We start from the raw sequence: 13,453 nt of genomic DNA, 5'->3' as shown, positions 1-13,453 counted from the left end.
CCTCCAGGGTGGGAGGGAACGGGGGTGGTGTTTGAGGGTCCCCAGGATGAGGGGAGAGATGAGAATCTTGACTCCATGTTTCAGAAGGCTGATTTATTATTTAATTATATATATTACATTAAAAGAAAATGCTATGCTAAAACTATGCTAAAAGAATAGAAGAAAGGAGACATCAGAAGGCCAGCAAGGAATGAATAATAAAATCTTGTGAAGAAAGGAATGAATATGAAAATCTTGTGACTGACCAGAGCTGGACCTGTGATTGGCCATTAATTAAAATCAATTCACATGCTGGCTAAAAAATTCTCCAAATCACATTCCAGAGCAGCAAAACATGGAGAAGCTGAAGCTTCCCAGGAGAAATGATTCTAGCAAAAGGGATTTTTTGTGATAAAATATCACAGTGACAGGGCAGTGATGCTGGGCTGAGGGTGGGTCCTGCCAGGGAAGGGCAGGGGGCTGGGGGATCCCAACAGATGTGACAGTGCCCAGGTGTGCCTGGGGGGACTGGCAGACCCCAGAGAGGCACAAGGGGAGGCACAAGAGGATTTTGCTGCTGCTGGGTCAGGGCTGAGCCCAGGGATGGCAGCAGGACAGGGATGTCCCCCCTTCCCCAGCCCTGCGGGTGTCCCAGGCCAGGTGGGAATGGTCTTGGAGCCACCTGGGATGGTGGCAGGTGTCCCTGACATGGCACTGGATGGGCTGTGAGGTCCTTCCCACCCAAACCCTCCTGGGATTCTGGGATTCCTGATTTGGGAATAGACCAGAGGGGCTGGGGACTGATACCGGCCCAGTGTCCCTGCTGTCACCTGGATTTGGTCCCTGCTGTCACCAGGACTTGGTTCTAGGAGTTTCCAGGGGGCTGGCCTGGATCCTGCAAGGCACCAGAGCAGGAGGAGAGGTTAATTACAGCCTGTGCTAATTGCACCCCTGAAAACACCTCATGCAACACGGCCCCTGGCTGCCAACTGGGCCAAGGGCTGCCACCCCTGCAGGGCTGGCAAAGGGGGGTGACAGAGCCACCTCAGTCCCCAGGCACTGTGGGACCCTGGGGACACAAGCTGGGCACTGGGAGGGGAAGGGCACAGGGGCTCCTGCGGCCCAAACTGAGCAGGGGATGGGGAGCAGGGGTTCCTGCTGCCTTCCCAGGTGGGAGATGTGTCCCAGACATCCAAGGCTCTGCAGGGAGAGGTTTGGGTGCCCAGCATGGACCAGAGCAGCTCCTGCTGTCCCCACCAGCTGAGCCTCCCTGTCCCAGGGCTGGCAGCCCCTGGCCAGGACTATTGTACATCAAAGGTGACTCTGATGTTGGTGAGGGAGAGAGAATGGGTCTGACTCCATGGATATCAGAAGGCTAATTAATTACTTTATATTATTCTATACATCTAAACTGAACCTGCCAAGCACTCAACCCTGCACACACTGCACAGAATCCCGTGACTGTCACCCAACAGTCCAACACACACACACACCTGGCCCTGACAGGCCAAGGAAACAAAACTCCATGACTTTGGGTAAAAAATTCTCCATATTGCGTTCTACTTTGGCACAAACACAGGCACAGCAAATGAGATAAGAATATTCTTGGGACGAATTGTGCCTTGCTTTTCTCTGTGAAGAGAAATGTGGGGCTACACACCTGGCCCTAATAGGCCAAGGAAACAAAACACCATCACTGTCGGTAAACAATCTCCATATTGCATTCTACTTTTGCACAAACACAAGCACAGCAAGTGATAAGAATTGGTTTTCCTTTCTCTGAGGTTCAAAGAATGTGAAACCCAGAAATATTCTTGGGGAGAATTGTGCCTTGCTTTTCTCTGTGAAGAGAAATGTGAGACTACACACCTGGCTCTGATAAGCCAAGAAACCCAAACCATCATCACTTTGGATAAACAATCTCCACATTGCATTCTACTTTTGCACAAACACAGGCACAGCAAGTGATAAGTAAGAATTGTGTTTTCCCTTTCTCTGAGGTTCAAAGAATGTGAATCTCAGAAATCCTTGGGAAGAATGGTGCCTTGCTTTTCTCTGTGAAGGGAAATGTGGCAACACAGGACAGATACCCAGGACAGGAAGAGTTCAGTGAGCAGCATGTCTGATCTCACCGACCTGGAGTCTTCAATAGCCCAGGAGGTGACAGCAGTGACACCTCAGGTGACTCAGGGTCCCCGTGTGACTCACAGCCACTCTCCACCCCTGGGTGGGTATCCTGCTTCCACCTGAGCCACTCCATCCTCAGGATGAGATGCACAGAGAGCCTTCCCCTGGGCCAGCCCCAGCCACCCACACAGGATCCTCCTGATTCACCTGGCCCGGGCTGAGCTGGGGCAGCACCATGGACCTGCTGCTGCTCCAGGGGCTGCTGCTCCTGCCCCTGGCAGCGCTGCTGCTCTACAGGTGCAGCCCCCACATCCAGTTCCTCTGCAAGGTGGCCTTCTTCAACTGCTGGATCGTGGCCTTGGCCACCTTGCTGTCCCCCCTGGCCGCCTTGCGGGGACGCTCCGTGGAGAACATGAGGTGAGTGAGGGATGGGGATGGAGAGAGCTGGCTGGGGCTTGGCTCAGCAAGGAAATCCTGTGGTTTGTGGCCACAGGCTCTGTCCTGCCCTGGCCGGAACCACAGCAAGGTCACAGAGCCCTGGGGCCAAGGCCAAGGCTGTGGTCACATCCATGGGGCAGTGAAGGGCAGCTTGAATTATTGCCTGTGCCCAGGGAGGGTCAGGCCATGCTGGAGTTGGGATTTGTGGTCCCTGAGGGATGAAATAACATAAAAGGGATCATTCCTGGCCATGGCAATGTTGGGGTGACCACCTGAGTGGGTAATGGGGGGTTTGGAGGTACAGGGCAGGGGTCAGATACATGCCCAGTGCTGTGTCCCTGGCTCTGATTTTGCCCATGGGAGAGCCAGGAACACCACGCTGGCAGAGGGATTGAGGGTGGAGGGCCCTGGCACAGATTATTCCATGGCTACCCAATTCCTGGAAGTGTCCCAGGCCAGGGTGGATGGGGCTTGGAGCAGTCTGGGACAGTGGGAGGTATCCCTGCCATGGCTGGAGTGGCACTGGGTGGGTTTAAGGCCCCTTCCAACCCAAACCGTTCCATGTTTTTATGGTTTTGGGATGTCCTGGTGCCATCACCTGTCAGGGGCACAGCCCTGTCCCTGTCACAGCCATGTCCTGATCACAGCCCTGTCCCGACTCTGCTCCCGGGGGTGGAAGCAGGGAGATAGATAACACCAGGGAGATAACAACACCGGGGAGATAACATCGGGGAGGAGATAACATCTCAGTGTAACACCTGGGGAAGGCCTGGGCGCGCTCAGGGTGTTGCAATCCCGCTGCTGGATTCCCAGGCAGGATGAGCACAGATGTAATTACACAGGAAAATGTCCCAGCTTGAGAAACTCTGAGGATTTGTGTGGAGGGATCCTGGCCCGCAGTAGGAGCGTGGCCACAGGTTCGGTGGTGTCATCTGGAGGTTCAGTGGTACTGGTCAGAGATTCAGTGTTATCAGTCCAAGATTTGGTGGTACCAGTCTGAGGTTTAGTATTCCCAGTCTGAAGTTCAGTGTTCCTGGTGGTGGTTCAGTGTTCCCAGCCTGAGGTTCGGTGGTGCCAGTGGTGGTTCAGTGTTCCCAGAGGTGGTTGGATGCTCCCAGTGGTGGTTTGGTGTTCCTGGTGGTGGTTCAGTGGTACTGGTAGTGGTTTGGTGTTATCAGTCCGAGGTTCGGTGGTACCAATCGTAGGTTTGGTGTTCCCGGTCCAAGGGTCAGTATTCCTGGTGGTTGTTTGGTGTTCCCAGCCTGAGGTTCGGTGGTACCAGTGGTGGTTCAGTGTTAACAGTCTGAGGTTTGGTGTTATCAGTCCGAGGTTCAGTGGTACCGGTTGGAGATTTGGTGTTCCCAGTCTGAGAGTCAGTGTTCCCGGTGGTGGTTCAGTGTTCCTGGCTGGAGGTTCAGTGTTCCTGGAGGTGGTACCAGTGGTGGTTCGGTGTTATCAGTCTGAGGTTCGGTGGTACTAGTCCAAGGTTTGTTGGTACTGATGGTGGTTCGGTATTACCGGTCTGAGGTTTGGTGGTACCGGTCCCAGGTTCAGTGTTATCAGTCCGAGGTTCAGCATTCCTGGTGGTGATTCAGTGTTATCAGTCTGAGCTTTGGTGGTACTGGTGGTGGTTGAATGCTCCCAGCAGTGGTTAGGTGTTCCTGGTGATGGTTCGGTGTAATCAGTCAGAGGTTCAGTGGAACCTATGATGGTTGTGTTCCCAGCAGTAGTTCAGTGGTACTGGCAGTGGTTTGGTGTTCCCAGAAGTGGTTCAGTGTTATCAGTCTGAGGTTTGGTGTTCCTGGTCAGAGGCTCGGTGGTGGCTTGGTGGTTTGGTGTTACCAGACAGAGGTTCAGTGTTACCAGTCCAAGGTTCGGTGTTCCCGATGGTGCATCAGTGTTCCCAATGGTGCTTCGGTGGTACTGGTCTGAGGTTCAGTAGTGCCACCCACTCGGTTCAGTGGTACCAGTCAGAGTTTCGGTTTTCTTGGCGGTGGTTTGGTGTTCCTGGCCGGAGGTTTGGTGTTATCAGTCTGAGTTCTGTGTTCCCAGCAGTGGTTCGGTGTTCCCTGTGATGGTTTGGTGTTTTCAGCCCAAGGTTCAGTGGTACCAGCGGTGGTTCAGTGGTACCAGTCTGAGGTTCAGCCTTATCAGTCCGAGGTTTGGTGGTATTAGTCCGAGGTTTGGTGCTCCCGGTGGTGGTTCAGTGGTACTGAAGGTGGTTCGGTGGTACTGGTGGTAGTTTGGCGTTCCTGGAGCTGGTTCAGTGGTACCGGCGGTGGTTCGGTGTTATCAGTCTGAGGTTCGGCATTATCAGTCCAAGGTTCGGTGTTCCCGGCGGTGGTTCGGCGGTACCGGCGGTGTTTGGGCGGTACCGGCGGTGGTTCGGCAGTACCAGCGGTTCCACAGCCTGTCCCGGGTCCTCCCCGGGGAATGCCGGGCTCATCCCGAGCCGCTCCAGCGCTTCCGGCTGGGCGGCGATCCCGAGGGAGGCTGAGTCTCTCCCGCCTTATCAGCGCCGCTTATCTCGTCCCACCGCAGCTCCGTGCCCGCCCAGCTCCCGCTCCTCCGGATCCCGGAGCCTGCGGGATGACGCTTCCCTGTCATTATCCTGGCTTTGGGGCACCGCTCCTCCTCGGATCCTCCGGGATCTTGGAGCCTGCGGCTCCCGAGGGATGGGGGCGATACCGCGGTCCCTGTGCTGCCTTCTCCCTTCTCGCCTGGTGCTGAGCCCTTCCCTGCGCCCTGCGCTGTCCCCTGAGGGCAGTGACAGATGTGGGGACCCTGGCACACACCCTCTGTGGGTCGGACAGTGCCCCATTCCAACACCGACGTGTCCCAGGATTTTGTCTCCTCGGCTTCTGCAATCCCTGGTGCCCCCTCCTCTCTCCACTTCTCTCATTATCCCCTTCCTGAGCGTCACCCATGGCCGCCATCCCGATATTCCTCCTCCTGTCCAGCCCTCCCGGGATGTGACACCGCTGTTCCGCTCAGATCCTTCTCTTCCCGACACTGCAGCTCCGGTGGAGCCATTTGTGATTCCCCATAGGAATGTCCGGGCTGGTTTTCCCTTCCCCGTGCGGCACAAAGCGGTGCAGGGGCGATCGCTGGTGTCCCCCACATCACTGGGGATCTGTCTGTCCCTCTGCTACCCATCCCCAGCTCAGCTCCTCCCTGCTGGGATCCACCTCTGGCTTTGGAAGTCTGGGATTTCCATCCACACACAGATCCAGCTGAGCACCTGGGGAAGCTCCCCCGGGCAGAGAGAGTTTGTCCTCGGTGGGATGTGAAGATCCCATTCCCGTCCCCATCCCCAAACCTCATCTCCATCCCCAAACCTCATCCCCGTCCCCACCCCCATCTCTTTTCCCGTCCCTGTCTCCATCTCCATGTCCACCCCTTTTCCCGTCCCTATCCCCATCCCACCCCTTCTCTTTTTGCTTTCCCATCATCCCTGCACGTCAAAATCCCGTTTTTTCCCTGCCACCACCTCATGCTGCTCCCTCTGCTCTGAGCCAGGAGCTGGGCTCAGCTCAGGTGGGAACCAGGCGAGTTCTGAGCCTCACAGGCTGCAAATGTGTGAGAAATCCATCCAAAATTCCCTGAGCCAGAGCCCGGGTCCAGCAGCGCAGCCCAGCCTAACCCCGCCCGCCCAGAGCCGTTCCCCGCACGTATCCCTCTGCCTTATCTCGTTCATTACCTCATCCCTTATGTCGTCCCTTATTTCGATCCTTATCTCGTCCCTTATCTGGTCTCTTATCTCGTTCCTTATCTCATCCCTTATGTCGTCCCTTATCTCATTCATTATCTCGTCCCTTATCTGGTCTCCCTTATCTCGGCAGGCTCCTGCGGGCGGCGCTCCTGCCCCTCAAGCGCTTCTACGGCATCAGGATGCGGGTGATGGGCTCGGAGCGGCTGCGGCTGCCGGGGCCCTTCGTGATCGTCTGCAACCACCAGGCTTCCCTGGACCTCATGGGTGCGTGGGGGGACCCCCGGAACATCTGCGGGCCCCAGGGGTGCGCCAGGATGGATTTGGGGGGAGGTCAGCACCGGGATCAGGGCAGGGATGTGTGGTGGGAGCGGAGCAGGAGGGGTTTTGGGACTGGGCTGTGCTGGAGGGAGAAGAGGGACAACGGGAGGTGATGCCACAGGGTGGTCTTGGAATTGGGGACAGCTTAAAATCCTTAAAGTCAAGGATAAAATAACCCCAACCTGGTCCTATATTAGGGTAAAAATTATTAAATAGTGTATAAATTATATTAGGGTATAAATGATTACTTAGGGTATAAATTATATTAGGGTATGAATGGTTAATTAATCTGTGCACTGATGTAATTTGGCCTCTCCAGAGAGTTCCCCTCTGCAGTTATCACCTCTCAGGACTGATAATCAACTCTCTGCTATTATCACCTCTCAGGGCTGAGCTGCAGAATTTATTGCTGATATCCAGCTGGTTGGTCCAGCCCAGGGGTTCCGTTTCCAAGCAGTTTTCCCAGGTGATTTTTCTGCTGCCCCTGCCGTGGTTTGGGAAAGTATTAATGGGTGTTCTCCCCGCCCCAGGAATGGTGGAGGTGATTCCCGAGCGCTGCGTGCCCATCGCCAAGCGGGAGCTGCTCTACATGGGCACAGTGGGCTGGGCCTGCTGGCTCAGTGGCATCATCTTCATCGAGCGCCAGCGCAGGGACGCGGCCATCGAGGTCATCACCCGCACTGCCAGCACCATGAGGAGAGAGAACGTGAGGGACACGGCTGGGGGACACCAGAGGGGTCAGGGGCTGTTAGTGTGAATGCACAGTGAACCCCCTGGCAGGGAAGAACAATGCATCTGACTCCATGTTATTATATGGAGTTATTACTCCATAATTATTACTTTATTATTACTTTATTGTACTATAATATTACTTTTTAATTGCTTTATTATACTGTATTATTACTTTATTATACTATATTATATTAATTATACTATATTCTATATTCTAGTAATGATACTATATTCTATTAAAGAATAATTATTATAGAATTTATTATTCTATAATAATAAAATATTAATATAGAATAATAATAAAGTAATAATATAAATTAAATGTATTTATATTATATTATATTATATTATATTATATTATATTATATTATATTATATTATATTATATTATATTATATTATATTATATTATACAAATTATTATTATACTATATTCTATTAAGGAATACTATACTATACTATACTATACTATACTATACTATACTATACTATACTATACTATACTATACTATACTATACTATACTATACAAGAAAGGATACTTACACAATGCTAAAAAGATAATAATGAAAACTCATGACTCTTTCCAGAGTCCCAACACAGCTTGGCCCTGATTGGCCAAAGAGTGAAAACAACTCACAGCACAATTCAATGAAACAATCACCTGTGGGTAAACAATCTCCAAACACATTCCACATGAGCACAGCACAGGAGAAGCAAATGAGATAAGAATTGTTTTCCTTTTCTCTGAGGTTTCTCAGCTTCCCAGGAGAAAAATCCTGGGTGAGGGGATTTTTTCAGAGAATGTGAATGCTACAGGCTGTGGGCAGGACTGACCCAGCTGAGGTCGGGGTGTCTTGGTTTGGAAAGCCAGGTGTCTGCTAAGGAAGGCAGGAGCCTCTCTTGAAATGGAAAATGCAAAACTCCTCCCTCTGAATTATTATAATTGTGAAAATAAGGGGCTCTCAGGCAAAGATATGTGAGTAGAAATAACAGTTCTTTATTAGGAAAGAACCCAAATAAAAATAAAAATAAAAATGTAGTAATACAAAACAGCCCTGCCAGAGTCAGACCATGCCCTGTCACCCTGTGTGTCAGGGTGGTGGCACAGCCCCATCCATGGGGGCTCAGCCTTCCTGCATTGCCAGCTGTGGCTCTGCTGCAGCAGGGATCCTGCACAAGGGGGGAGTTTTCCTCTGCAGCTCCAGGGCTGCTGGAGATGGGCCTGGGCTCCCTCTGGCAATGCAGGGCAGCAGAAAGCTGCTCCTCTGGCAATGCAGTGGGCAAAGGCTGCTGGGGTGTTCCAAACCCCAGATTGTATCCAGGTAGGAATGCTTGGCTCCTCCCCTGGGCGGAGCATCTTCCCATGGGATGGTGGAATTTGATCAGCCATGCAGGGACACTCACTGGCCATGGACAGATGATAATTAATAATTAATGGCCCATGGACAGAAGAGATCTCCTGGAGGGAGGATTGACTGTGAAAGAGATAAAGAGAATGCCCAATGAACAGAGATAACTGCCTCACTCTAACAGATGATAGTAGAACACACACCCCAGCCACACCTTTCAGCCTAAAGCACGGGGTCACCTCTGTCCCTGTCCCCTGCAGCTCCGTGTGTGGGTTTTCCCTGAAGGCACCAGGAACCCCGGCAAGTCCATGCTGCCCTTCAAGCGTGGTGCTTTCCACCTGGCCGTGCATGCCCAGGTAAGGAAATGGGCAATAAAATGCTGGGCTTGATGGGCTTGGAGGCCCTTTCCAAAATGATTCCTTCTCTTTGGCTCACCCTGGATGGAGCAGAATGGGTGTGAATTCTGGGGCAGAGAGGTGAGGGGGTTTGGTCCCCAGGGATGCAGGGATTTTGTCCCCAGGGATGGGGGGTTTGGTCCCCAAGGATGGGGGTTTTGGACCCCAGGGAAGCAGGGACTTGGGCCCCAGGCATGCGCAAGTTTTGGTCCCCAGAGATGCGGGGATTTTGTTCCCAGAGATGCAGGGATTTGGTCCCCAGAGATGGGGGGATTTGGTCACCAGGAATGGGGGATTTTGTCACCAGGGATGCAGGGGTTTGATCCCCAGGGATGGGGGGATTTGATCCCCAGGGATGGGGGGATTTGGTCACCAGGAATGGGGGATTTGGTCACCAGGGATGCAGGGGTTTGATCCCAGGGATGGGGGGGGGGCTTGATCCCCAGTTGATCCCCAGGGAAGAGGGATTTGGTCTTCAGGGATGGGAATTTTGTCCTCAGGGATGGAGGGATTTGGTCCCAAAGGAGGGACATGGTGCTGGGCAGCACCAGGGAGGAGCAGGCAGGAGCAGGAGTCCCACCTGGGGAGGGCTCTCTCTGTGGGCCCCCCTGACCCTCTCTGTCCTGCAGGTTCCCATTGTCCCCATCGTGATCTCCCCGTACAGGGACTTCTTCAGCCCCGAGGAGAAGAGATTCACCTCAGGTAAGGGATGGGCAGGAATTCCCATGGCAGAGGGCAGGGCTGGCACTGGGGATGAGGCACCTGGGGGTGTCTGAGGGACCCTGAGGGGTGGGGAGGCAGCTGGGGTGGAAATGCCTGGGGGAATACCCAGTTCCTGCTGGGATCCTCTAACACATCCCTGGCTTTTCCCTCCTCTCCCAGGGACCTGCACCATCCAAGTCCTCCCCAGGGTGGAAACGTGTGGCCTGAGCCCAAAGGATGTCCCCAAACTGACCGAGAGTGTCCAGCAGGCCATGGCCGAGGCCCTGGCTGAGATGTCCATGAGTGACCACAGGGAGCAGGACATGGAGCAGCCCCTGCTGGGGCCAGGGGAGGACAGGGACAGCCCCCAGGGCCAGGGGGACGCAGCCAGGAGCAGCAAATAGGCAGAGGGAGCTCAGGGATACCAGTGAGGTGTCCCTTGTCCCCCGAGGAGGTGTCCTGCAGCCCTGCCACCGCCCCAGCAGGACGGTGCCCTAAGGGAGCAGAGCAGGGCAGGATGGGGACCCAAAACAGAGAAAGGTGCCCCCAAAACAGAGCAAGGTGCCCCCTTAAAACCCCTTGTTGTGACTGCATCCCCTGGATGTCCCTCTGCCACACCTGGAGCTGTGGCTGTCCCCCTGGAGTTGTGGCTGTCTCCCAGGATGGCTCAGACAGGGCTGAGGGCTCACAGCCCCATTTTCCACCCCTGATTGTTGGGCTCCCCCACGGATTCTCCTTCCAGAGGCTCCTACAAGCTGGAAATGCCGTTCGGGTTCAGCCAGCTCTGAGTGTGTGGCCTGGGGGGGACACGAGGCCCAGGTGAGGTTGCTGGGGGGGAAGAGCATCCGGGAGGGAGAGCACCCTTGGTGCTGAGCTGTGAGCCAAGGGTGGGACATTAAAGAGTTTGGAGCTGGATCTGTTGTGTCCTGGCTGTGCTGAGGGGGATCCATCTCCTCAGGGAGACTCCACACTGCAGAGAGAGCACCCCCAAACAGGGAGCACCCCTGAAAAGGGAGCACCCTGCACACAGAGCATCCCTGAACATGGAACACTGCACAAGGAGCACCCTGCACATGGAGCACCCTGAAAAGGGAGCACCCTACACACAGAACACCCTGCACACAGAGCATCCTGCACACGGAGCATCCCTGAGCACAGAGCACCCCTGCACAGGGAGCACCCTGAACATGGAACACCCTGCATGTGGGGCACTCCTGAACACAGAGTACCCTGCACAGGGATCATCCTGTACACACAGCTCACTGCACATAGATCATCCCTGCACACAGAGAACCCTGCACACAGAGCACCCTGAGCTGGGAGCACCCTGAACACAGAGAACCCTGCACATAGAGTACCCTGCACACAGAGCACCCCTGAACAGGGAGCATCCCTGAAAAGGGAGCACCCTGCACACACAAAGCACCCTGCACACAGAGCTCACTGCACACAGAGAACCCAGCACATGGAGAACCCCTGAACAGAGAGCACCCTGCACACGGAGCACTGCTGAGCACACAGAACCCAGCAAAGGGAGCAGCCTGCACACAGAGCACCCCTGAGCACAGAGAACTCTGCACACAGAGCACCCTGCGCACAGAGCACCCCGCACAGGGAGCAGCCCCAAACATGGAGCATCCTGCACACAGAACACCCTGAACAAGGAGCACCTTGCTCATGGAGCATCCCTGAACAGAGCACCCTGCACACAAAGAACCCAGCACAGGGAGCACCCTGCACGGGGAACACCCTGCACACAGAACAGCCCTGAACAAGGAGCATCCTGCACAGGGAGCACCCCTGAATAGAGAGCACCCTGCACACACAGAGCATGCTGCACACTGAGCTCCCTGCACACAGAGCATCCCCACCCCAGGGCTGGTGTGAGGAGCTCATGGCAGGGTGACAGTTACCCCGGGCTGGGGCTGCCCCTGAGGCAGAGCTCTCCCTGCACCACTAAATGCACAGGAAGAGCATCCATTGAAGCCTCAAATTTCCAGCAACACCTGGATGATGCTCACCTGGACACAGTCCCACCTGGAGGTGCCTCTCCATGGCCACTGGACCATGCCCCATCCAATCGCTGGATGGTTCCCTGCAGCCAGGCAGGGATTTGGGATCTCCTGGCTCCTTCCCAGCTGAGCAGCTCCTGTGCCAGCCCACTGGATGGCAGCAGGGCAGGGACAGGGCAGGGTGTGGCTGTCCCCTTGTGGGGAGCAGGGTGTGCAAGGTTTCCCTCCCACCCTGGGATAAAAAGTGCAAATCCAGGCACAGAGCTCTGGTTTGGCACCATTCCTGCTCTCAGGAGAGCTGGATTATGGAGGAAATCCTCCTCAAATCTGTTGCAACATCAAACTGCAAAGAGGCTTCCCATGAGGAACAACCCACGGGATCAGGAGATGTCACATGGACATGGCCAAGGGCAGAGGAAGATCCCATGTCCCAGAAAACTCCTTTAATCCTTTCCTGCTACCCAGGATTCCCAACGTGTGCTGTGGTCTGTCAGCTCTGAGCTGGCCTGGGGGTCCCACCACACCCCTGGCATGGTTTGGCTGCCCAAAGTTTGGGTTTGGGAGGTTCAGCATCAATGGAACCATGGAATGGTTTGGGTGGGAGGAACCATAAAGCCCATCCAGGTCTGCCATGGCAGGGACACCTCTCACTGTCCCAGGGTGCTCCAATCCCACCCAGCCTGGCCTTGGGCACTGCCAGGGATCCAGGGGCAGCCCCAGCTGCTCTGGACAAATCCTTGTCCTGCCTGGAAGGGCCGGGCCCAGCCAGAGCCATCCCTGGGTTTTGCACTGGCAGTGGGATGTGAAAGCTTGAGGAGAGGAAAAAGCCTTGGCATGGGGGCTCTGGAAACAAATTCTGGTGCTCCAAGGTCTGCCCTGCCTGGCTGCTCTGGGTCCCCATCCCTGCAGGGGTGTCACAGACATCTTTTATGAAAAATCCTTTCCTTAGGGTTTTTCCTCCTGAGAAGCTGAGAGGCCTCAGAAACAAAATGTAAACAATGGCTATCTGCTGCTGTGGAATGCAACAGGTGCATCTGTGATTGGTCTCATGTGGTTGTTTCTAATTAATGGCCAATCACAGTCAGCTAGCTCGGACTCTCTGTCTGAGACACAAACCTTCGTTATCATTCTTTGCTATTCTATTCTTAGCCAGCCTTCTGATGAAATCTTTTCTTCTATTCTTTTAGTATAGTTTTAATATAATATATATCATAAAATAATAAATCAGCCTTCTGAAACATGGAGTCAGATCCTCATCTCTTCCCTCATCCTGGCACCCCTGTGAACACTGCCACAGAGGGGTTTCACAGCCCTGTGGAGGTGGCACTTGGGGACAGGGCTCACGGTGGCCTTGGCAGTGCTCGGGGAGCCGTGAGCTCCTGTCCCCCTGGGATGTCTGGCAGGGCACTGACCCTGCCCATTTCCTGCAGGGCTGGGTGAGCTCGGGCCGTGCTCCCTCCTCGTGTCCTTGGGGTGGCAGCTCCATCCACCCACAGCTCCGGGGGCTGCTCCAAAGGGCAGGAGGTGGGCACAGAGCTGTGTCCAGCAAAACCTGGGCTGGGCAGGCGTGGGGACAGAGCTGTGGTCATCTGAGATGCCATGGAAAAGGTCAGCCCCATCCATGGCTTCCTGTGGAGCCCTGGCACAGATACCCAGAGCTGCCCGTGGATCCTTGGCAGTGCCCAAGG

At 54.5% G+C, this 13,453-nt stretch overlaps 1 protein-coding gene across 1 annotated transcript; it reads left to right on the top strand.

Annotated features, from left to right (window-relative positions):
• Nucleotides 1–2,227: 2,227 nt before the first annotated feature.
• On the top strand, nt 2,228–10,667 carry LOC135458486 (1-acyl-sn-glycerol-3-phosphate acyltransferase alpha-like). The gene is made up of 6 exons (XM_064733655.1): nt 2,228–2,523; nt 6,387–6,520; nt 7,105–7,280; nt 8,917–9,012; nt 9,681–9,753; nt 9,934–10,667. The coding sequence occupies exons 1-6, from the start codon at nt 2,342–2,344 to the stop codon at nt 10,155–10,157; spliced, it is 885 nt and encodes a 294-aa protein (XP_064589725.1). The 5' UTR covers nt 2,228–2,341; the 3' UTR covers nt 10,158–10,667.
• The last annotated feature ends 2,786 nt before the right edge of the window (nt 10,668–13,453 follow it).

This window comes from Zonotrichia leucophrys, chromosome 27, assembly GCF_028769735.1.
Source record: "Zonotrichia leucophrys gambelii isolate GWCS_2022_RI chromosome 27, RI_Zleu_2.0, whole genome shotgun sequence".
Lineage (NCBI taxonomy): Eukaryota > Metazoa > Chordata > Aves > Passeriformes > Passerellidae > Zonotrichia > Zonotrichia leucophrys.
This window is presented reverse-complemented; position numbering and strand designations above follow the sequence as displayed.

Bases quoted from the DNA above. Each gene is read 5' to 3' on its own strand.
- LOC135458486 (XM_064733655.1), top strand. From the start codon at position 2,342: ATGGACCTGCTGCTGCTCCAGGGGCTGCTGCTCCTGCCCCTGGCAGCG. The intron at 7,281-8,916 runs GTGAGGGACACG...TGTCCCCTGCAG, and splicing joins GCACCATGAGGAGAGAGAAC to CTCCGTGTGTGGGTTTTCCC. The intron at 9,754-9,933 runs GTAAGGGATGGG...CTCCTCTCCCAG, and splicing joins GGAGAAGAGATTCACCTCAG to GGACCTGCACCATCCAAGTC.